The sequence below is a fragment of the Dunckerocampus dactyliophorus genome, chromosome 17, assembly GCF_027744805.1.
Source record: "Dunckerocampus dactyliophorus isolate RoL2022-P2 chromosome 17, RoL_Ddac_1.1, whole genome shotgun sequence".
NCBI lineage: Eukaryota > Metazoa > Chordata > Actinopteri > Syngnathiformes > Syngnathidae > Dunckerocampus > Dunckerocampus dactyliophorus.
In genome coordinates, this window is record NC_072835.1 from 19,176,237 (window position 1) to 19,201,004 (window position 24,768).

The 24,768-nt window shown below is 39.6% G+C and overlaps 1 protein-coding gene across 2 annotated transcripts in view; it reads right to left on the minus strand.

Moving 5' to 3' along the window:
* si:dkey-112m2.1 (transmembrane protein 132C) overlaps positions 1 to 24,768 on the minus strand; it is a 164,042-nt gene that overhangs the window by 54,833 nt on the left and 84,441 nt on the right. For both annotated transcript variants that reach the window (XM_054756660.1, XM_054756659.1), the window contains one exon: positions 9,342 to 9,485. In XM_054756660.1, coding sequence (XP_054612635.1) covers positions 9,342 to 9,485 — 144 coding nt within the window. The remainder of the gene's footprint in view (positions 1 to 9,341; positions 9,486 to 24,768) is intronic.

A 24,768-nucleotide genomic window follows, 5' to 3' on the forward strand; every position in this document is an offset into this window, starting at 1 on the left:
TTTTATAGTAGAAAACAATTCGAAATGCATATAAATACATGCAAAACATGAATGAAAGGGACACATGAACATTTAAGGTTAGCTTTTACCTTAATTGAAAATTTGATTCTTGACCTGACTGTTCCCAAAGATGTGATGTGGCAGCGGGACGCCATACGGACGCCACCTTCCTGTTTTTTCTTGAATTCAATCGTGTTTCTCACCTCAATAACCCAAAATGAAGCCAAAGAAAGCTGTAAGTGCCAGCATTTTGATAAAGAAGGTGAGAAACACTATGGAATTCAAGAAGTAACTCATGGCAAAACAGGAAGATGGGTTTTCGTGTGGTGTCTTGCTGCCACATTGTGTATTTGGGAACAGTCACGTCTTCAATGAAGGTAAAAGTAACCTTAAATGTTCATTTATCCCTTTCATTCATCATTTATATGGATTTTGAATTGCCTTCTGTATGTAAAGACTATAATTGTATTTTGCATTCTACACAAACATGTTTGGCTTTCAGGAAGGGAGTACTGGAGTTACATTATTTCTTTGATTGATTCGGTTAGAGTACGTTTCGGTTAGAGTCGGACCTCCTGGAATGGATTAATGACACTGAACAAGGTTCCACTGCACACATTACTTTGAGGAGTTAGAAGAATAAGTGTCAAAGTGCCGAGCTACTTTGATTTAATGCACATTTGCATAACTGCTTCCAACAGGATTCCCAGGCACATTATTAAATACACGGTATATCGGTTTTTGTATTTTGCAAAACTAAAAGGAAAACATTTAAATGTTTTCCCCTAAGACACATTAGGCTTGTAACAAGAGATAGATAAATAAAACAGTCTTATAACTTAAAACAAGACGGAGCTTAGGTATTTATGAAGGATTTGCAGCTCCAACCTGTGTTTCTCCATATTCATTAGGTCGTACACTACAAGGTGCTGCTGTAGATAGACAGATGAAGAATAGTGTTGCTGCTCAAAATTACATCTTGGGGCTCATGCAATATGTATTGGAAGGAGCTCAGAGCTGCAAAAGTGGGAGGGGAAAATGGAAATTCATACAAATTTGACTCCTTTAAAGCGGCCGATTGAATGAAGTGGGGGGAAAAAGTTCAAAATTAGTTCAGAACTTCACACTAAAGACAACAAAGTACGGAGAGATGTCGGCACGTTGTTTTTAGTATTTATTGAAAGCATTTGTCGGATGGTCAAAATAGCGATATTTTTGTTTTGCGCTTATCGCTACCGCAAGTGCTTTTAATGCATACAAAGCAGGGTTTGCCCAAATATATTCAGCACAAGGCACAAATTTGGTTTCTCCATAAGATTTAAATCTACATATTTGTGTGCAGTGATGTATACATATAGATCGGGGGTGTCCAAAGTGTGGCCAAGGGGCCATTTGTGGCCTGCAGCTGTTTTTTAATTGGCCTGTAGCGCATTCTAAATATATAATTTAACAAGAACACTATAAAAAAAAAACACAACAGCAATTTAAAAAAAAAATCTGCAGTCATTTTACAAGAATAAAGTCAAAATATTAAGAGAAAAAAGTTGTAATTTTATGACAATTATGTCGTAATATTATGAGGAAAAAGGATGTCATTTTAGTAGCATAAAGTTTAAATGTTAAAAGAAAGACATTATTAAAAAGTCACATAAATATAATATGTATAAAGTCAGAATATTATGAGAAATAAACAAAACAACAAATAAAGTTTTAATTTGTGGAAAATTAGGCTGTGGAAAAGGTTATAATATTACGAGAATAAAGTCAAAATATTATGGGAATAAAGTCCTGATCACAAGAAGAAAATTCGTAAGAAGAAAGTTGAAACAACTTGAAATAAATAAAGCAGAAATTGAAAAAAAAAAAGCAGCTGTCATTTTACAAGACTTTAGTTAAAACATTAAAAAAGCAATAATGGAAGGAGGAAAAAAGTTGACATTTTACAAGAACAAACTCCTAATAGGAAAAATAATAATTCTATTTGCGTAGTGTTGAAATAGAGAATAACATGTTTTTGAAAATGCAATGTGTGAAACAAACACAACAAAGTAAAGTTGTCTTTTTTTTTTTTTTAGTATGTACTATGTAGTAGTATGAGAATAAAGTCATACTATTACAGAAAGAAAATGTATGGAGAAGAATGGTGAAATACAGTATGTGGGAAAAAAAACCCCTAGAAAAAACAGCAAAAATGGGAAAAAAAAGAGCAAAGCCTGAAGTTGATACTAACAATATGCTTTTTCACTCATATCACAAAGCTGAGATGTATTGTTTTGGTTTAAATATATGGAACTTCCAAGCATATCCACATGTGTAGCTTTACAAAATATCAAGTGTCCCTTGCATCCTTTCATTTTCTACTATGTGGCCCTCACTGGAAAAAGTTGAGACAGGCCTGATGTATATTATAAAGACCTTCTTGATGTTTTCTCACTCTGATTTTTCTTCAACTGTTTAATTACATCTAAAAACATTTTTTTTTTTTTTTTAACGTTCGGCATTCAAATTAATGTGCAAAGAAAAATACCTCAAGATAGATTTAGATTTGAATCACTGTAATTGGCTTAGAGTATTGAAAAGAAGGCAGTAATGACAGTACATTCATTTCAACTGTGTCCCATTAAAAATAATCATAGTGAGCGCACAGGTTCTGTCTGAGCTTTTCATTGATGTACAAGCATACCTAATGGGCAAACGTGTGCTGCAAGGATCTTTGAAGGAATTGTGCCTTTCTTCTGTCAGAGTATGCTAAATATTTCAGTCTAACAGAAGCTTCCAATCTATCCCAGTGATAGTTACTTCCTCTGTTTCACCCAAAGATCCACAGAGGTGCATGTCACCTCTCTCAACAGATGGCTGGGGCCGACACAGAGCCTCAGCTTCACTTCACTTGCTTCTTTCAAGAAAGCTCCAGTCCGCTGCTGGAATCTTAAATTTGTTTTCACACCAGGGTTTTGAGCTAGTGTTTGCCAAAGCACAAGCAATGTTTATCTTTTTTATGGGTTTGTTTGTCCACAACACTTGATTTTCAATCTCTGACACTCACAAATCAGCACCAAAAGATTCAATATTAGCCTTATGGTAGGGGTCGACATATTTTGATCACCAAAAACCAGGACACTCGGTGAGTGAGATACTCAAATGATACTCAAAGATGCCTTATAATTAGGGGTGTCACGAGACACTCGGATCACGAGACAAGACGATACACGACACTTGGTCTGTGAAAACGAGATGAGACGAGATTTTAGCACTACTTTTAAGAAAGGTGCAATGCCATCCATCCATCCCTCTTCTATGCCCCTTATCCTCACTAGTGTCACGGGGGTATGCTGGAGCCTATCCGAGCCGACTTTGATTGAGAGGCGGGGTGCACCCTGGAGTGGTCGCCAGTCAATCGTAGGGAATTCTAAAAAAAATAAAAAATGGTATTTGGAAAAAAATGTAACGGATTTCATAGTGCCCGAGGCAGTGGGTTGATATAAAAATGTATGACAATATATTGCAGTCTACTGATTTACTACATTACACTCTTGTATGGAAGAAAGGACAGGACGTAAAAACAGGACATTTGGTCACACTACCTTAAGGAATTACAACTTCTTATTCGTCCAGATTTCAAGATCAGGGTCACCGGTAGAGCAATAAAGTAAATGACACTACACTGTCTTTTTATGAAGGCTGGACATCTTTTTATTTGATTTTGGTGAGATTCCACACATTTGTTTCATGTCATAAACTGTCACCTTTTAAAAACACATTCGTTTGTAATGGTGAAAAACTACATGTGGCGTATGTGCATGCAGACTCAGAAGCACTGATGACACACAAAGTGTGGCCCAAAGTACCTGGTACCACGTACAGTTTAGCCTTTTCATATTCTTACTCTGGCCGAATTTTGGGTTAGTCGAATGTTCTAGCCCGGGGTGAACAATTATTTTGACTTGCAGGCCACATTGGGTTAAACTGTTTATTTACATCCTATAATTGCAGAATAACAGTCCACCTATTTCAGCTGTAAAAATGTCACACAATCTGCTGCATGTGCTTGGGTCCCTTTTTGAGGAGCACTTCCTTTTTTTTTTTTTTTTTTTTTTTTTAATAATAAGCGTTTGTTACAAACGCGGAATTGAATATGGTTATGAAAATACTGTAGCTCTTCAAAGCATTAAAACTAATGCAAAGAAAGTATTGCTGAATTTACTTTTTTTGTTTTTGTTTTTTTTTTTACTTTTTTGGAGCAAACCTTTGGGAGTCAGGTTCCTAATTCCATAAAAGTCCATCCAATAAAAGATAAAACTGGAAAAAATGGGCATGCAAAATACTTTTAGGGTGGGACTAATCATTTGACATGGTTATATATCAATTTGTGGTGTGATTTAGAATATATTACTTTTTTTTAAACAATCTCTCTTCAACGCAATAGTAGTTTATTGACGGTCACAGAGGCGAATATCCAACGTCCAACTTCACCACGGTACACCGCGGACATGTCTGCATGTTGGTTTTGCGTTTTCTTCTTCTTGCGGGTGGCGGGAGTCGAGCGGCAACCAGTTTTGAGGCACATTACCACACCTACCATGTTGGAGTGTGGCCCAGAGTTACAGACGCTATACGGCAACCGGATCGGCCCGATCTTGTGGCAGAAGCCGATATTATCCAATCCCGATCCGTCAACATTAGTCCTGGTACTGCGGCGATCATGACTCTGCTTCATAACACACCTCATACATAGAGGAAATCCTCAAAAGTCCTCAAAAAAGTTTCAAATCGAGCTGATTAAATAGATAAGGCAAGTTCATGGCATCAATTTCAGGGATTTGGGCAGTTATGTCACAGACAGTGGCGCCCACGACCACATTAATCACACTCTGCCCAAAGCAAATTTGGAAGCAACTTAAATTTAACACAGAAAATCCCATTTAACATGTTTGACTTTGGTGCAGCCGTGCATTATTTCAGTCTTTTAGGCCAAGCTCTACTATGACTTGCTCACAATAGGCGACCTGTCTTCTCACAGCATGTTCTTTAAATGTGGCGGAACGCTCGCAGCCTTTGAAGGAGTAAACGATGCAATGGCGGTTCTATTTGTTCACTTGTTTGTTTCAGGCAGACAGCACAGTGCGACTATGTGCATGCACACAGATGGGAATTAGTCCATATTTACTGTACGGAGAAAACATTCAAGCGCTGCATACTCTTCCTGCCAAACAGTCTCTTGCATAATTGCACAGTCAATTTCTACATATCTGAATAAGCACTGGGGTAGTGGGAGGAGGTGTGACCTGAGGCAAACCATAATGATCACTCTCCTCCGCTAACTTTTCAACCTACATACATCCTTATTGCTTCTTCCCCTGCTGCTCTGAGCAAGAACATACTGTATGGACGATATATCATTTTTTTTCCACCGAGGCATTTGTGAAGAAATCATGCAAAGCTCAGCTAATACATGCACTAAAAATTATGGATAATGTCAATCATAGTGATTTATAAAATACAGTAATTCGTCTCACTGTTGTTTTGCAGACTTATCCATAATAGTTTTGTCCAAAACTGCACCGCTCCTCTGTGGGAGTGTTTGTGAGGGTGAGCAGACAGAAAAATCTTGACCGTTTCATTTACTTTAAGTCCCACGGGTCTTTCCTGATCAATATGTCTACAAAAGATTTATGTGGACACATTGGAAAAGGAATAAAACGTTTTAAAGTTTGTTGATTGCACAATTGCTACAAAGGAGGCATTTTATTTTAACAGGCACAATAATGTATGTTCATAACACATTTCATTATGTTTCCAAGTCTCGTGGACACATGTGCATCATGTCAAGCCACCTCTCCCTGTTATGACAGCAGACGGAGCCACAATAGCGTACCCGCAGAGTCCCACAGGGTCTGCTGCTCTTTAATAACTTTATTGTGACCTGACCGCATCAACAGCAGTGCAGCTCCATCACCATATCTCCAAATCACAAACACGTCTCGAGTCAGCTCGTCCTGGGAACGACACTTCGTCATTGTCACGAGACGACATAAAGTTGCATTCACGGACGCTCCAAAAATCACAACGACGTCTTTATTACACTTGTGCCTGTGTGTGTGAAAAACAGGAAGTAGATATTCTTATCACTCACTAACCTAACTCTCATTGCGGACGTGCAATTTGCTTCACTTAAGTATGCTCACACGTCCCAGAAAATTCAACTTAAGTTTCGTGGTGTCTTTGAACGCAACCCAAGCTCATAATAATACGACTAAAGTGAGATTATACAATATTGTATTTTGCATCAAGGCAGTTGAGGCTCTGCCTCCCCTGAGTGTACGTCACTGATTATTATTATCATTATTACCTCATGTTAAAAAGACTCCACCCGTTGCTAACAGGGAACACGACAGTTTAATCGGCCTATTTAATCTTCCTAACTGAGCAGGCACTTTTTGTCTGATGACCAAGGTGCTGCTTTCATAATGCATCAGCCTGCTTTTATTATAGCCTGGAGACTTGACCAGTCATGCAGTTGGCTGCTTGGAGATAGATCTGTTTCAAATTGAACCCTCTGGAGGGACCTAAACACTGACATTACATATTCTTGATCAGGGTTGTGATTTGTTGCCACAGTGTAATGCACATTACATTATGTGCTGAATTTTAATACACCACGGTAGCTATTAATACGCCGTAATGTTTAAAGAGTGTGGCTCCTTACTAGAGAAAGTTGTTATATTGTCTATAAACAGCACTGACAACGAGTATTTCAATACTTGTATACATGCAGTATGGACATAGCCTGAGTCCAACCATTTGGAGAACCTTCTAAGAGGATAGAACAAGCATTCCTGCAATCGTTGCTGTCTGCGTACAGATGCCCTTAAACAAAACTGCTGACCACAAAACTTGTGTGATACCGATCAGAGCTGCTGGCTGAAAAATGCTGGATTGGCTTCTAAAGAGCCTCTATGGGCACGGTGAAGTCAGACTGTAAGGCCCTAAGAGTATAAATGCACTTTTGCCTCGCATGTCTTATGAAATACTAGAGTTTAACTGGATTTGCTTGAGACATGGTTTTGACATCCTTTAATTTAAAAGGTAGAAACATTACCTCATTTAGACATAAACCATTTAACAGGAAGCTATTTTGAGGGCCTCTGATAGCTATGGTTCTATAGACCGGTCGCGGAAGAATCCACTGGGTATTTATTACACATGCATGAATTTCTCGGAATGATAAATGACCATGGACCATCCCACCCTGTAATACTAAGAGAAGTTTGCCTCTGTGACGCATGTTCTTCTGATACATGACAGCTGAGAGTCCCCATTGCTCCAATGCTCCAGTGTTGACCAGGGAAAACAGTACATCTGGTCACCTGGTTACTATGTACAATTCTACAGGTCGATTCGTCATCACCCTTTATTAACTGTAACAATTGAACTCATCAAGGCTGTCTGTCTGGTTGATGGTGCTGACATCACCGGCTGTCACTCTTAACTCACAGATTCTGGCACGTCTTGCGGCTTTTACGGTTCACAAAATGAGCTTGAAATGACATGAGCTATTTGATGTTCTGCAGCGCTTGTCTTTTCAGCTTCATTTTGCACTCATTTTCAACAAGTGCCGGCTAATTTGAATCTTTTTTATACTTAACCTGAATAATGGCTCTGACTACTGAGCATGAAATGACTCTCCGAGGTTGGACTTACTGCTGGAGAGTTGAGGAGCTGTCACTTACAATATTTGTGCGTAGCTTTCAGACTAAGAGGAACAAATCCACCATTGGTTGAGCTCAAGGTTAATTATTTTTTGGTACAGCAGTTGTTTAATCCATAAGGACTAAGGCTACGTTCACACTGCTCGGTATGATGCCCAATTCGGATTTTTTGTTAAAATACAATCTTTTTTAGATTAGCTGACAATTAGCTGATGGATGATGGGTGATGGCTCAAATGCAACCATCAAGGCCAAAAACATGGACACGTAAAATCCTGAATGGATGCTTGACCACCCCCAACAACATGGATTTTGACATTGCACACATTGAAGTCCGGTGAGGTTTTTACACAAAACATAAGCTATGTTTAGCCAAGTTTAAGCTCCTGAACGTCACGGTTGCAGTTGTATTTCTCATCAGCAAGTCAACCTTGGTCATCTGATGTCAGTTCTTCAATTGAAATGTACTTTAGATTTTTACTACACATTCTGTAATAGGCAATCAATCGGCAAGGGCAATGGACTGCAATCAGCAGAGGATCTAAAGAGGTCTAAAGAACAATATGATGTCGACAATGGCAAAGTTGAGCTATATCCACACTTTGGCAACTCTTCAACTCCGGGCAACATTATTTTGGTTAGCCAGAAACTGGCATTAAAACAGGAGGTCAGAACATTGACCATGAATTATTCCCCTATCCAATTAAAAATACCAATAAATCAATTAGTTGATTACATGATTTTAGTCCAATTCCCAATTCCAGGCAAAAAGTGGAAATGTGGTTGTATTGGAGTACCTTTAATAAGTTTTAACAAAATCAAAAATGCATTGCAGATGGTACTGAATTGAAGTAAATGTAATTTGTTCTCAAGAAACCTAAAGGCAGAGGCTTTTGTTGGTGTCACATTGTCATATCAATGTCTGAGGAAGTCTTTTGTAGCCCAGAGAATGTCAAGACTAATGTCAAGACAGGTTCAACGTGTATGACCTTCATTCCAATAGTCCTGTACAGTGCGACTCATTTGGTCTCGCCGCAGGGTCTGCGCGGCAAATGCAAAAAAAAATGACAGACTACCTATCATCCATCACTGTCGTCAACCGGAAACCCTGGAGAGCATCGGAGCAGCCAGGTTGAGCTACTTCCTGTGCATAGTTCCCATTAATAAAATACCAAACAGCAGCAGCCACCCTCACCCACGTGACTGTTGAATGTGAAGTTGAAGAGAAAAAAGTCTGAAAACGAAGGGTCGTCTTATAGTCGGGGTCTAGGGATTCATACATGCAAATCAGCAGGTGGTGTCAAACGACTTTTTCCCTATGAGCTAATCATACCGATTTGCCTATGGTAAGCTTCATACATGTTAGCAAATACATTATAGGACAAGATGCTTTACATATTTGTTTTGGTAGTTTAGTGTGTAGGCCAACTTGTGGTATTTTGGGTACAAAATGATGGATTACATTTCACCATCAAGAATTTGCATCGCCAGGCCACAGAATTAAAGCAGAGTCATGCTCATTCCCTTTGTAGCCCCTCAAACTGAACAATCTGCCTTTTGGTCATTCAGCAGGATGTTCTCTTGGCATTTCAGTATCTCATATTGATTGTTTTGGTAGGTCAGTCAGACGTACCTTTGACCGAAGCTGTTCTCCTTCCTTCGACAGTGCAGAGTGACAACTCTGTGACCTTCACTTCTGACATCCTGACTCACTGTCCACACCACAGGGTTACTGGCTCTGGCCCCCAGGAATGCCACACCGTCCTTCAGCTTCACCCTGAAAAACACACAAGTTCACCAAGTTAAGACTAAATGCATTAAAACAGACATCTCGTTCGACAGTGAAGCCTCCTGTGACACAGTCTCAGAGAGTCTTTAGCTCTTCACCTTCCTGAAACTCAGTATTATGTCAAAATAATCCTTTTAGTGGACACTGCCTGAAAGAGAGGGCACAACTCTGCATTACACACAAACAAAAATCCTCTAAGCGAGGAAGACATTAAGTCAGCAGTTACACGTACATTTGATCCAAAAAACCTTAGTTTCTCCAAAAAAAAAAAAAGTTGCAAACTGCAGCCAAAAATTCTTTCTACTCTTGGATGGTATCCATTTCAGAGAACATGACTGAAAAAATCTCAAATGCTTTTATGAAGCCTTCGTCCAATGTTAATTAGGTTATTCATTCAGTAAAAGGAAAGCTGGCCGATACAATCTGAAAATAACAAACAAGAGCACTCTGGCCATGATGACAGCGGATCATAACTATCATTTTGGTTTGGACATTTTATGTTTAAAATGCAATTTCACATCTATTGGCTAACGCAGCAGTATGACATATTATTTCATTTCTTTCTTTATTTATTTTGTGGGTGATTAGTATGCAGTTTTTCCTTCTCCAGTTACATAGATAATGACTTCTTCCGTTCAGATACCCCTCTATAGGGCCAGGAATTCAAAAAAGAATTTGTAGCATTTTAAGCACGAAGGTAGCATATGTTACAATAAGGAGGGTTCAGACGGATTTGACGTTTCTAAATTCCAGACTTTTTTTCAGTTTCCAGATATGTATCATTAAAGCTACAATAATTAATCAATAAATTGATGATTCATCAATTTTTCCAATTAATCGACAACTTTTTTGGTATTCTATTAATCATTTGATTTAAAAATGTAAATAGTCTCTCATTTCAGCCTCTCAAATGTGATTTATTTTCCAATTTCTTTAGTCATCCATGAAAGCAGACATATTACCTTTGTATCAGACTAGGACAGCCCTACCTAGTCAGGCTAGTGTTTGTCCCACCTAGTCTTTGAGCATCAATTGATAAAGCCTGCTCGGATGAGAGCCCTGGATGAATGAGAATATTCGCAGGCATATCTTTGTGCTCTACGCAAAACCAGATATTCACTTACATCAGCTTTTACTTTGGAAAACAGTGATTGACATGTTTCCCTCTTTTCTGATATGTTGCGGACCAAATCACTAACTGTTTGGTTTATGTTGATTTAGTCCGTCGAACCGATTACTCGATTAATCAAAACAACAAGCTTCATATTAATCGACTGAGAAAAAAATCGTTAGTTGCAACCCCAATCATGTAAATAAATTACGGAATGAATCGTTTGCTCTCTTTATTCTGAATATGTATGCCATTATGTCAGCATATCATTTCCAGGAGATAATAACTAGGTCAATGTAGCTCATACAAAGGGTTGGAGGAGGATAAGAACAGAGGGCTGGCCATTCAACCTGTCAATCTTCCCAAATGTTTTTCAGGATGCGTCGCCCACCGTGTGCTCTCACACAAACATCTTGGCTGCCCTAGCAAGCGCCTTGAGGTTCCATTGTAAATGACCACATAATTAAAGTTCAACGTTTCAGCAGACACATTTCATCTTCTAAAATCTTGAATCCATAGAACAAGAACCTGCATGCATTCATAAAGCCAAAAGCTACCAGCTATAACAAAAATGGCTTTCAGTTAACTTGTTGTGAAACAATCTAACTTTGCATCAGGTCATTCCTACTTTCTTTCACTTCCTACGTTTCCAATTCCACATTCCTCTTGTTTAGACTCCTGCCACTGAAGGGCAAAATATGCGGTAAAAAGATGGAAGAGACAGGTGAGGCAGATATGATGGAGAGCATCTTCAACATACTGAGAATGAAGATAGACTGTTGTTTTCAGCAAAAAAAGAATGGCGGGTATTTCCTCCATTATAATTGGAGTCTGTCCTGATTCAGAAACAGCACATGGCTTGTAAAAGTCAAATAACAACCTTAGCATGAACAGAGCATAATGATATATATATATGTATATATATATATGTACATGTGTATATAAAAAGTTGTGCAGCGGCCTTTAGACGACCACAGTCCCCACATTCTCTGTGTGAAACCTCGTTTCTTTGATGTTATCCAAGCGACGGAGGCGGTAATAACTGATGTGCTGCTCACTGCTCCTGACGGACGAGATAAAATGTTGTTGGTGTGGAAGAGAGCGAAAGCGCTGATTGCCGTCTGGCCTCTTCTTTCTTTTCCCCCTTCCTGACTCGAAAGAGCAAAGTAATCACAGACTCACAAAAGTAGCTTTGACCAAGGACTACAAAGCGGACGATAATCTTAAGATCTAAAGTGCTCTTTTAACTAAGTCTTTTGGAGTCAGATGCATTCTGACTTCTTATGCACATCAGATGTGTTGATGGTGCAAGTGGTTGGCGGGAGAGCACAAGTATCTGCTGTAGGGATGTGCAAAACAACCAATTAGTCGATTAAGGGTGTACTCGCACTCGACCATTAGTGCCGTGCTGGACTTGGGTGTGGTTCCCCTTCCCTGTCTTGGCCCCTGTTGGCCGGCACTCAGACTGAGTATTGCGGTCTGTTTTGTTATTGTCAGTCTTATTTGAAGTCGTTCGGATTGATTATCAGTTCTTTGGCGTGTGTCTGCCATGAATTACTTCCAAGAGCAGCAACTGCAAAATGGCAAAGTGAAGTGCAGTACTTGGTTGCAACCAGCAGAGGTGCTGTCAACTTGTTTGCTATCTAAAGAACAACATGAGGTCAGTTATGGGAAGCTCAGCACCTGCATGAACTTCCCACCTCCCACCCACACAAAACTCAAACTCACAATCGTCTGTGCATTGTAATAAGCTAAGTAACTAAAAAAACTAACTCAGCACAATTGATTATTTTACAGCACAAACAAACAGGAAAAGAAATAGACTATTCTGAGCATGTCGGGGAGCTGATTACGTAAACGCTGGACACTTACATTGTTAAGTACTCAAAAAGTATGACAGAACAAACGATCGTTGTCATTGCACAAAACAGCACAAACATGGCAAAACGATTGAGATTATTTTTGTTCAATTTGGACAAAATGTGGGGCTAGGCTGGGCTGATTGACCTATAAAACAATCTGTACTCAAAAAGGAAAACAGCACAAACAATCATTTTAACGGCACAACGCAGCACAAACATAGCACAAACTACTGCATCTATTTAGGTTTGATTTGGAACAAACGGGGGGCTGGTTGAACTTAAGATGACCTTTGTAATATGCTGACTACAAAAAAAAACAACAACTTACACCGCACAATCAGTCATTTTTACAGCACAAAACAGCACAAACGGAGCAGAAAAGAATGATAATATTTTGGTTTCATTTTGGGCATTTTGGGGGGGGGGGCTGATCATGCAATTGCTGGACACTTAAACATTTAATAACTCAAACTGTGTGTTAGCACAAACAATCATTGTATTTGCACAAAACAGCACAAACAGTGACTATTTTTGTTTAATTTGGAGAAAATGGGGGGCTGGGTGATTGAACTATAAAATAATCTGTAATCATTCAACAACAAAACACCAGGACCATTTCACTAGAGTAAGCTGGGCTACAGTGGCAACTTTCCACAGACCTAAATATGATACTGGCATGGAAAACGGCAGTTTAGAACATTCAAAAATAGTATCACTTGGTGCAATCTTACACACTGGTGGAACGTGACTAACGTGAGTTTACCAAGGCTAGGCAAATTAGCACACAGCGAAACCAGTAAGCTGTCGGTGACTTATGTTGTTTACTTCAGTATTTTTATCTCAGCCTCAAGCTTAACTGTCAGCTTTGGTGGTTACCAATCATTTGTTGCTTCAGGATGCAATATTTTTGCTTGTGCATGACCAGTGAAACTAAACGGCAACAGGAGGGCCAAGGCCCAAATGAGGAACAACTTAGAGAAGGTGCTGAATGTGAATGGTCATGCCAAAATATCCAAAAACTACGGAATCTATTGCCAGTTGTTTGGCAAAAAAACAGAAAACAAGATAACGCTGAACCCGGCACAAACATTACAGTGTCAAAATAGCAAATTGATTGACACGTGTATGCGGGTGAGCATTATAAGAGTGAACAAGTGATGTGTGACAAGCTGCCTCATTGTACGCCTCTGAAGTGGGACAATTTGAAAAGAAAAAACACTTGTATGAAAAATGGATATCCATGTCAGTGTCATCTACAGGCAAAAACAACATTTCTCTATTGTGACAGATCAAGCCAAGCATGGGCAGCCAACGATCACAAGCTCTAAATTACCAAATGGCACGTCGTAATGAGATTGGCCGCTCTAATATGATTATTGGCGAGGGCGGGCGGAGGCAGAGGCAATAAAGGAGACGGAATTTGAAGGGAGGCTCGCTTTTCACATGTATCAGCACACGAGGTCGCTTGATTAATTTCACGAAAAGCTGCATCAGTGGGATGAGTATTTACAGACGAGATGCGCTTGTCAGAGAAGACGGTTTCCGCCATCTTCCTCAGTAATGACACACTAGGATGGCAGCTGCCCAAATAATAAGACAAGTCACCTTGCTCTCAGGCATGGTTCTCACATGCCCAATGAAATACCGGCACACATTAATATTAATGCACCGTACACAGCAGGAAATGAAATGGAATATAAACAATTACTTATAAAGTGAAAGACAGACAAGGGGTCTTGCATGAAAATAGCAACATTTCCACAAAGTAGGGGAGGCTTCGCCTCATTTGAAGTACTTATACATGTTAAAACGTCCGATACGGTATTTAATACTAAGAATACAAACGACCACCCCCCCCCAAAAAAAAATTACAAATATTCTGCAATTTGGGGACATCGTTAGGGATGGGCAAAACAGTTAATTAATATTTGCGTTGATTGAATGGCGTTGATTGTTGACTAATTTCATCTTTAAAAAACGGACTAAATATAGTGCAACTCGAGGTGCTGTTGATTCAGTCTCAAATAGTTAGCACTGTTCCATTATTATGAATATTTTGTTAAAATTATCTTCATTTATTGATTAAAAACATATATAAAAATATAATTCTCCAAATAATGTGGGGGCGGAAAAAACAGATGCTCCCTTTGTACTTTGCTACAGCACTGTCGCTCTAAAATTAATATTGTATTAATATTTACATATATCCCCATCGTTAAGCTTTGCAGACACTAAACCTTTTGTAAATCCCTCAAAATGTGCATATGAGTATGTACTGTTGAGTTGCGTCGAGGCAGATCAGCCAAGAAATGAATTCTCAAATCACATCATTATCCCATCATCGATTTTAGCTCTGATATCGCATCTAATTTTGTAGGAAAAGTCCAATATTACAGAATTAATAGTTGTACAGGTTGCAAAAGGTGATTCATGCAGCCTAAACAAAGCAAGAAAGCAAACAATCTTAAAAATTAAAAAATACAAAAATCCTAGACGGACAATAACGAATAGTGAAATGCGGTCAGGGACGTCAATGATATCATAAAATAAATATGAATATTTGTCCACTGAACCGAATTATAAATATATTTTTGATGGTGACTTCTGTTTGTCAGCGTGTCAACATTATAATGTTTGCAGAAACATTTATTACACACAGTGTCCGTCTACGGCCTGTGTAATGTATTTAATGTAAGTGTGACACGATTATTCTTGTTAATCGGACAATAAAATACCAAGAAACGTCATATGCTGAGCTGCACGGTACTAAAGTGTGGGGGCATGCATGAGCCAGAAGGTGCTCGTCGGTGCCGCCCTTTTTAAGCCTCACTAAAAAACACAAATACACAACAGCACCACCTAGAGGTACCATCAGCAGCAAGGCAAATGCATTAAAGATATTTTTATGCTCTGCTGATGAATGGATCTGGCTTCCAAGATGGAGATGTTTATAACCTAGCTCGAAAACTTCTCCAACAGGACTTTTAGACAAAACAGAAGTAACAGAGCTTTCCCTGAGAAGGCTAGGCCGCATGTACTTCATCTGTCAATAAAAGGCAAGAAAAAAATAAAGAAATGGGGCGAAGAAGTGTTTGAAAACATTTTTTTTAAGGCAAGAGAATAAGTTTAATATTGTTATTGTTATCCTCTTAATGAGCAGCGTGTACGGTAGAACCTCTGTATATTCGTTACAAAAGGTCAAACGAAAATGGAGGCAATTTTTCCCATAGGAAATAATGTAAATCCAATTAATCTGTTCCAAACACCCAAAAATATTAACAAAAAATACATATTACAGTTTCACATGCAGAAAACAATGACAAAAACTTAAAAATAATTATAAATGGCAAATGACTGAAACTTGTTGGTGCAAACTTCCCGGACATCCTGGCAAGATCAGATCCAATAGTGTTTCCCCCCCGTCTTTATCAAAGTGCTGGCACTTGCAACTTTCTTTGGCCCCATGGCGGGTTATTTAGAGGTCACACTAAATACAAAATGCACGGGCGGTGAGTGAGTATCAGATGTCGGCTCTTCCTATCATTGTGAAGCAGTGTTGGATTGTTCACCCACTAAATAGGGAACGTGAGCTGGGTTTAGACCGCCGTGAGACAGGTTAGTTTTACCCTTCTGATGATCAGTAGGGTACGATGAGTCAGCATCGCTCAGGGTGCTCTGTTTGGGCACTTGATTGCGGAGAATGATACAGTACAGGACAAGACGACTGTTCATGAAAACTGAGGCAAAAAAAACAAAAACAAATCATACGAAAACTGGGGCGTATGGCAACCGAGGTTTAACTGTATTGATATTTTAAAAAAGGAGTTAGCGCCTCACCAGACATGAACCTCACCGCACATCACTGATAACAAAAGCAGCATTAGGGTCTCTCAGCATTCACGCGAGGATCAGAAATAGAAGCATAACAGTTTCCAAGTGATAACATATCATTACACAAAGCAATACTGGAGACCAGAGAGAAGCAGATATCTTCAAACCACTCACAAACATCCTCAAACACACACCTCGCCCGGCGTCTCTATCTGATATAAAGTTAACACACTGGCACAGAGTAGGTCGGCAGATCTAGCTGCCCTTTAGGAGAGATAAATGGAAGTGAGAACAATTGCTCTCATATCTGCTCGGCCACAAAGAAACCACTTTCGGTTCCTACATCAGCGGGTGACTCCAGAAAGACGTAGAGATGAATGAGGGGACAACAGCTGCCTCCAGCATGCAGCGATATAGACTACCTGCAGCACGTCCATATACAATATGCTTTCATTCATGGGCATCTTTACCTCAGCAGCTCCCTCAGAAATGCTTTGACTGAGCCGAAATGACAAAAGAACAGACTATAATGTTTGTTATTTGATTGAAATATAATCCACCAAATGTTGGAGACGCTATTAAAATGGGTGGAGGAAGAAAAACGCCTTTTTGATGACACAAACACATGATTGGGCTGAAGGCTTGTGTCTCAGCGTTCATGTAATTACCTCATTACATGCCAAAAGAGAGCATAGCTTGTCTGTTGGTCTGGCAAACTGGCTGTTTTTATGTTCTCTCAGGGCAAAAATGTAATTTCTGGGAAAACAATTGCCTAAAATCTGAAAAATAAGACATTTTTGCTTTTTTTTTGACAGCAATACATATAACACCTGCACAATTTCAGCAATACCTAGAAAAACGCCACAAGATGATACCATCACTCTCCATTATGCGTTTGCCACGCATCCTCGAAGGGCAGAGGCATTTATCCATATTGCTGGGTTGCACGCGACGTCACGTCCGGTTGCAGTTCAAGCACATGGGGGGCAAGTAATCGTAGCGAGACACCAAGTGAAATGAGAGCCAAAATGCCGCATGCATGCATGTGTAAATCGTGGAGCAGGAATCGTTCAGAAAACGTTATTACAAAGTTCCTAAGACAGTCCATCATAAAGGGAAAAAAGTTCAAGGAGCAACCAAAAAACACAGAGCAAGGTTTGCAGTGATCAACAACAAGCAAAATTCACACTAAAACCAAGTTAAAATATTGTTGGAATTCGAAAATGCTCATGACAATGGGCAATGCAGAAAGAATTACCTCACAACAAAAAAACTATACACCTGGTTCATGTCACAGCAAAAAAATGATTGTCAGCAACAAAGCAACTGCTTGTCTGCAAAAACTTATAATCAGTATTTGCTTGTTGCCTAAATATATGCAAAATATTGCTAGACAACAGGGAAGAAATGGAAAAATCAAACTAAAGACTGAGGCAAAAGAGTAACTTCACAACATTAAAGTAACAAAAACATGGAACATGTTTTGACAACACACAAAACAATGCCAATAAACAACGTTTGCACTTCCTGCATCAACATCATAACTTCATAAAATACGGTACTTACCCATGCATGAATAAGTCCTTGTTTTGCATGGAATTTGTGGACCCAACCAGATTTAAAGAAATGATGTGCCTCAATACTGCGAGTGCAGAGGGTAGTGGGGGCCACCAGATAGCTCAATGGTGACCATATTGAAATATCTTCCCCCCATGTGAGGCTTCTAGGTCACATGGTTGCAAGCCAGCAACACAGTATGCAAACTCAGCAGCTACTTAGGGCCCCACGGCCAATAAGCGGCCCCCAAACACTGACATAATCAGTCGTTAACTGGCCATGGACCCCCGGATGTGGAGAAGCACCTATGTCAAAGACTCAGAAGGTCACATCACACCGTTGTTACCTTGTCTTGTTAATGTTAATGTTAATGTTACACAATATAAAAACATGTACAAAAAAAGAGAAAAAAATTCAATACAGAACAACTTGGAAGTCAACCAAGTCATCACCGTGGTGGCAGACACCAGTCACGTAAATTAGTAAATGTGTCGATATGATTTAAACGCTCTGTTAGTCAATTAGTAGTTGTAGGCTGGGAGTATTTCAGGCCGACACAAGCAGATGCTGAGATAAAGACCGGGCTAATCCAATTAATGAGTTTCAGGCTGTTCCTCCCATTATCAAGGGTAGTTAAAAGTGCTGGTGCGTAGCAATGCAACCACAAAAACCAAGGACAAGATTAACACCATTAGATTGAAGAGGGCACACCAGACAAAGCACCTCTACAGTACTTGTACGTTCTAGTGTATGTTCCAAACTTTTGTCTGCCTCCCTTCCATGATTCTTCAACTCCTCTGTCAATCTTTGACATACAACAGAGCAACTGCCTTTCAGTACTACTGGAGCTTTTCAGGGCCTGTCGCAGAACCCGATAAAGAGAAGGGTATTTGGTGAAGAAAATAAGCCAAACGAACCACGCGATGGCAACCCATGATGGGCGAAGCTGAAAGGCTGAATCTGTTCTTGAGAAATTTCATCTCTTGTTGGATTTGTTCAATCATCAAATGTTTGTTTTGAAAAAAATGTAATAATAATACTCGAGAAAAATACGGAAGGCCTTGAGAAAAATGCATAGGCAACTAGACTCAGGTTGTTACGTTTCGGTGTGTGTGGGAATTTTGACATTCTCTAATAAAAAATATATGACTTCATTCACGTAAGAGTGAATGAAGAGTGAAGAGTGAGTTTTTCCATTTCAAAAAATGCATCTGTATTACATATGTATTACATAAAAAAATAGTTCATATGATGACTGTACTAGAAGTGTTTTTTGGTTGCAGCCAAACTCTTCAATGACGATTGAGGCTGGGAAGGGCCAAGAGCCACTCTTCTACCCAAGGACAAAGACGAAATGAAAGGAAGTCCCAAAAGTCCAGCTTTTACTCCAATGTGGAATGGAGAGAGACAGTCTCATAATAGAGGCACCAAACACTCAACAAAATTACAAGTGGCTGGATAAGTACCGTAGTCTCAAATTTCCTTTTGCCAGGAAATACAATTGATTGTGATATTTTGCTGCCTGAAAGCATGGTATTTTTAAGGCTGAAGCTTCATTTCCATCAAACGCTATGGTTGGATATGCATTTTTTGTCATTTGTATTGTTATGTTAATGTTATTTTTGTATTATTTAATTTTTTTATTGTATATGGTATTGTCACACGTCTCTGTTTGGCGGTACAGGCCGTAGTAGTGCCATACAAGTGGCATGCTAAGATTCGAGGTGCACATGTCGAAACACTGTGTTGTGTTGCATCGGGGTTGGCAGCTGTGGAGCCACATGCGGCTCTTCAGCCTCCTTTGTATGCCTCCCTTCGCAGAGCTTGGAGATTTTTTTTAACAGAGATTTTTTTTTTGTGATCGGCTTTGAAAAGCGTTTATCGGAGCTCACGCCGATCACCTGTTTATTTTTACGGAAATCGGCCGCCGATCAATATCGGAGCATCCATAGCTTTATATTTAGTTCCATTGAGCTTTTCTGCAGAAACACAAATGCATGCAGGGATTTATCCTCATGTTAAATAAACATCTTTATTATACAGTAATTGCATATCGGTTGCAAACAAGGTCATGATCTACTGAGGAGATGACAGGGAAAAGTCCTCACCGGCGTTGACTAGCCTTGACTTTTCTGAAATCACTATTTTCCATTCCCGTGTGCTCGGAACCAATTGAACCATGATCAAAATGGATGTTTCAATACAGCACGGATGCGTGGAAATGCAAGAGATATTGAGCGTTTTGTTCTAATGGATGAGAGGCACATCATTATTTCAGTGGTGAGTTTTCAAAAAGGGAAATGGCAACTGAGCGATTCCATGTCAAAGAGGATCAACTGATCTTACGTGGACTAGGATATATCTAGTATAACTAACTACATCATCCATCTTCTATGCCGCTTATCCTCACAAGGGTCACGGTAATGCTGGAGCCTATCCCAGCAGACCACCATGGACTGGTCGCCGGTCAATTGCACATATAGACAAACAATCATTCGCCCTCACATTCTTACCTATGGACAATTTGGAGTCGCCAATTAACCTAACATGCATGTTTTTGGAATGTGGGAGGAAACCGGAGTACCCGGAGAAAACCCACGCACGGGGAGAACTCCTCACAGAGATGTCCAACGGAGATTCGAACCCAGATCTTCCCGACTTCCTGACTGTGTGGCCAACATGCTAACCGCTAGGCCACTGAGAAGACACTAACTACATCATTATAAACAATAATATATCAATTAATAGGAGAAATGATCGGTTAAAGTGTAATGGTCATTTCAGGAACAATCCGTTTTTATCCACAAACTCGAAATTATGTTATGAAAAACTGGCATTGCCAGTACCTCGCCACGCACAGCACATGCCTTGTGGGTTGTAGATTCGGGTAAAGTTTTGCATGTATGCTAGTGCGTGGTGCAGTTGCGTTGTGTGTTCCATTTGTCAAATTAGATACAATGCCAGTAATATTAATAATTAATATAATAAGCGTTTGTATCACCGCTTTTAAAGTGACTGACCTAATTCAGCAGAGATCCTACTAGTTGATGCTTGCAGCGTCACACTTAGTGAAATGGAGTTGATCTGAGTACAGTTAATGCGTGTCAAGTGATTGTTCTATCAAGACAGCTGTGTCTGGGAGGTGCAGTCTCTGGTTCATTAGTGTGATACAATTGCAATATGAAGACCAAAAGAAACTGAAAAGTTCAAGACAGAAGATGGCGACAGAAGATTTACAACTCACTAGGCATCCCACGGAGTTCAGTTAAACCCATTCACTTTAATTGATCATGGGTCCTTAAAGGACCAGCACTGGGTCCGTAACACGTGCAACACCGAGCACCGCACATCACCATGGCGACATCCTGTCGTGGACGTGATTCTCCTGAAAGGTTTGTCATGAACCCTAAAAATATCAGCATTTCCTCGACGATAATGTGTAGCATCCTTCAAGAGAGCTATACCTTGGGAGAAGATTTATTTTCCAGCAAGACAACGAGCCCAAGCATATAGCAAAAGCGCCAAACAACTAGTTCAAAGCCAACAAGGTAAATATTCTAGAGTGGCCCAGTCAAAGACCAGAACGCAATCCAATCGAGCATTTGTGGAGAGCTGTTCACACCCGACCCCTCGAGGAACCTGACATAGTTTAAGCTGTTTTGCAAGGAGGAATGGGGAAAATTGCAGTGTCCAGATGTGCCAGTCTGATTTAGACATGTCCACACGGACTCAGTGTTGTGGTGCATCTACTAAACGCTGACCTGGAAGGGGCGAATACTTATACCGTCATTTACTTGACATTATATATATTTCATTTATTGACACACTTTTGTAAAATGAATGGCATGAAATGGCATTTTTCTAATTATTGCCAGCAAAAGCCAAACTACATTGACCATGATTTCATTTATAAAAGCGATAAAAGGCTGAAGCATCAAAGGGGGGTGAATACTTTTGCAAGGCGTCCGTGTTGATCACCTCCTGTGACTGGAGGTTGGAAAGGAGCAATGTTGGATCATCACTTTCAAAAAAAGATATCTTTAAAGCAAGGTGATTTTTAATTTTGTGTGTGACTCATGCTTGCTACAATACACCAACAATATTTCAAATAGCACTACTGAGCGTTGTCGCCACTTTAATAAAGGTTTTATGATAATGTCAATTTGCGCCTGCAACCAATTAATTGACTTTGTAGTATTCACTATTTGAAATTAGAACACCTTATAAATCAACCAGCCTCACAAAACGGATTGCGTCTTTGAACTTCCCAATAACACATGACTGTGGTTTGCTATTGTGCACAAGTCGTGAGAGATGAACTGTAAAGACTTTGAAATATTACCAGAAATGGTAGATTGAAGAAAACAAGTGACTGGAAATTAAGTATTCAAACACAGTACACAGTATATTCAACTATATTGTTTTTTTTATGTCCTAAAGCAATCTGTCTCCAAATGAAAAGTTAAAATAGCGCAGGCCTAACTTCGGCAAAAAAAAAAAAAAACAAAACATTTTCCAGTGAAGAAACAAACAGATGGCTATTGACTGAGATGACAAGGAGATTTATGTGTGTGCGTGGATGTTCACAATGAGAGCGGCCCAACGGGATGATGACACAGTGGGGTGTGACAGCGAACACCCCCTCCCTCCAGCTTGGCTCTGCTCAAAACAGATATATACTGTATACATACAGTATATGGCCTATATTCCCCCCCACACACAAAAAAATAACATTAAAGAACATTGTCAGTCTAGCAGTCTAATGGCCAACATGTAGGATACATTATGATGATCCTATTTAACATTATGGGACTTGGAGGCCTTGCCGAGGATTTCAGATTATGTCATACAAATTTTGGAAATGTGTGTCAATTTGGCTTTTTTCGGTTGGAAATGTGCTCCAGCAGTTGACTCCAAACTTTTTAAATTCACTTTAATGCTGGGTATCATGAACTTCCCCTTCATGCTGCTGTGGATTAGCAGCAGGAATGAGGTCACGTCACTGGCAGACATACTTTTTGCAACTGTCCAAAACATTAGGTACCCCCAGAGTCTACTCTGATTTGACACAAGAGCTATATTAAAAATATATATATCTGCGTTTTAAATGACGATAGCAGACACATTTCAGTGACACACATACACACACCCTCAGTACTTCTTTAGTTTTGTCATATTTCGGCAAAAAAACCCCAACAAAATCAGTCAAATGGCAACCATGATAATCAACATGCCGTTAAATGAATACCTCTCTGATTATTATGTGTGTAATGGCAGATTTTTCCATGGCGCTCACACGGTGTTGGGAAAACTACAAACAGGTGCAGCCTATCGTCACAGGAAATTCAAGTCACAGATAGAGGAAGAATACACGCCGAATGAGTGGAAAGAATCACAGAATACTTTCAAATCTCAGCCGGATGCTTTTTATAGGTTGGAAAAACATTTGAACGAAACTTTGAGAACAGGTGCATCCCATCGCGTGCGTTTTTAGCTGCCTCGTGCTAAAGACGTGTGTTCATGTCTCATAAGGATTGTGGATGATGGGCAAAGTTTTTAAAAAAGTGCAGTTTTCCTTTAAATTCCTGATGCTGGATTTATTTTACGTTTTACTTTGACGTAATGTATATATTTCTTTACATTTCCCTCAGGTAAATAATGCATGAATCGTAATGAGCACTTTTGTTTAATTTGAACCAAATTTGGGGTTATTTAGCCTTGGTGGGGCTCGGTTGTTGTTATTTGTAATTTCATGTCAATGAACCCCACCTTGACAACGACTGATACCAAAGTGGAATGTGTTGTATACTAGTAACTGCATTTTTCCCAGTGCCAGTTTGTGGCGCTATTGTGACGCTTGGTGGGTGGACATTGTTGGAAATGTTGGTTTTGTAGTTGCCATCTTACCTGTCACACTGTTGACTACTGCATCTCTTTGGCGCAAATGTCACAACACTGAGGTACACAACACATCAGACTGAGACCTGGAAGGTTATGCCTGTTCGCAAACCCTCCAATCCATCAGCACCACTGAATGACTTATGGTAACATTTGACCCCTGAACTTTAACACCGGGCGAGACATCTGCAGATTCGTAGCACCCATCAGCAATTCTGTCGGTGAGTCAATAAATGACTTGGAGATGCCGTCAGGATTGAACAAACATTTACTCGCTTCACAGTCACTCTGATATCTTTTGTAACTTGCACTCAATCACCCGCCACGGTAATTAACATAAGACACAATGAATACGCAATCATTTCCAATTTTGTTTCAATTGTTGCCAAAGATTAATTCAAGCGCATAGCGTTTGTAATAAAAGCAATTGGAATAAAAAAATGTGCTTTTTGTATGTATTTAATATAGAAAGGGAAGTCTTTAGGCTAATAATAGTCAGTGTTTTAGCAAATTATCAGCCATACAGGCAGTCCTTCATAAATGGGCTACAGCAATGACTTTATTAAGTTGTTTGAATCCCCCCCCCCCAGATTAAATGGTCTAAAAATAATGCGCAAATTAATTAAGCCCTTTAAGGCATCTTTATAATTGGGCTAAACATTTTAATTTGACTTGAAAACTCTCTGTGGTGCAGTTGTTATGGGCCACGTTGCCGGAACAACCGACAGCATCGTTACTAATCCACGGGTCTCATCCAACTTCTGGTTTATAAAATTTGCTAGAATTTGTCCCACTCGCATCCTGAGCTTATACTGCTTGCCCCCCCTCCCCTTCTGCGTCCGTCCAAATATAGGATCAGAACCAGATTATCTATTCAACCCAATAGATTCAATGTGACGTGTAGTTTTCATCCCTTGGATAAACACTTGAGTCAAAGATGTTTTCCTGGAGGAATGCCTGTTCCACATTTAGCTGCTGGGAGTCAGTAAAGAACATTATTTTATTGGGGTGC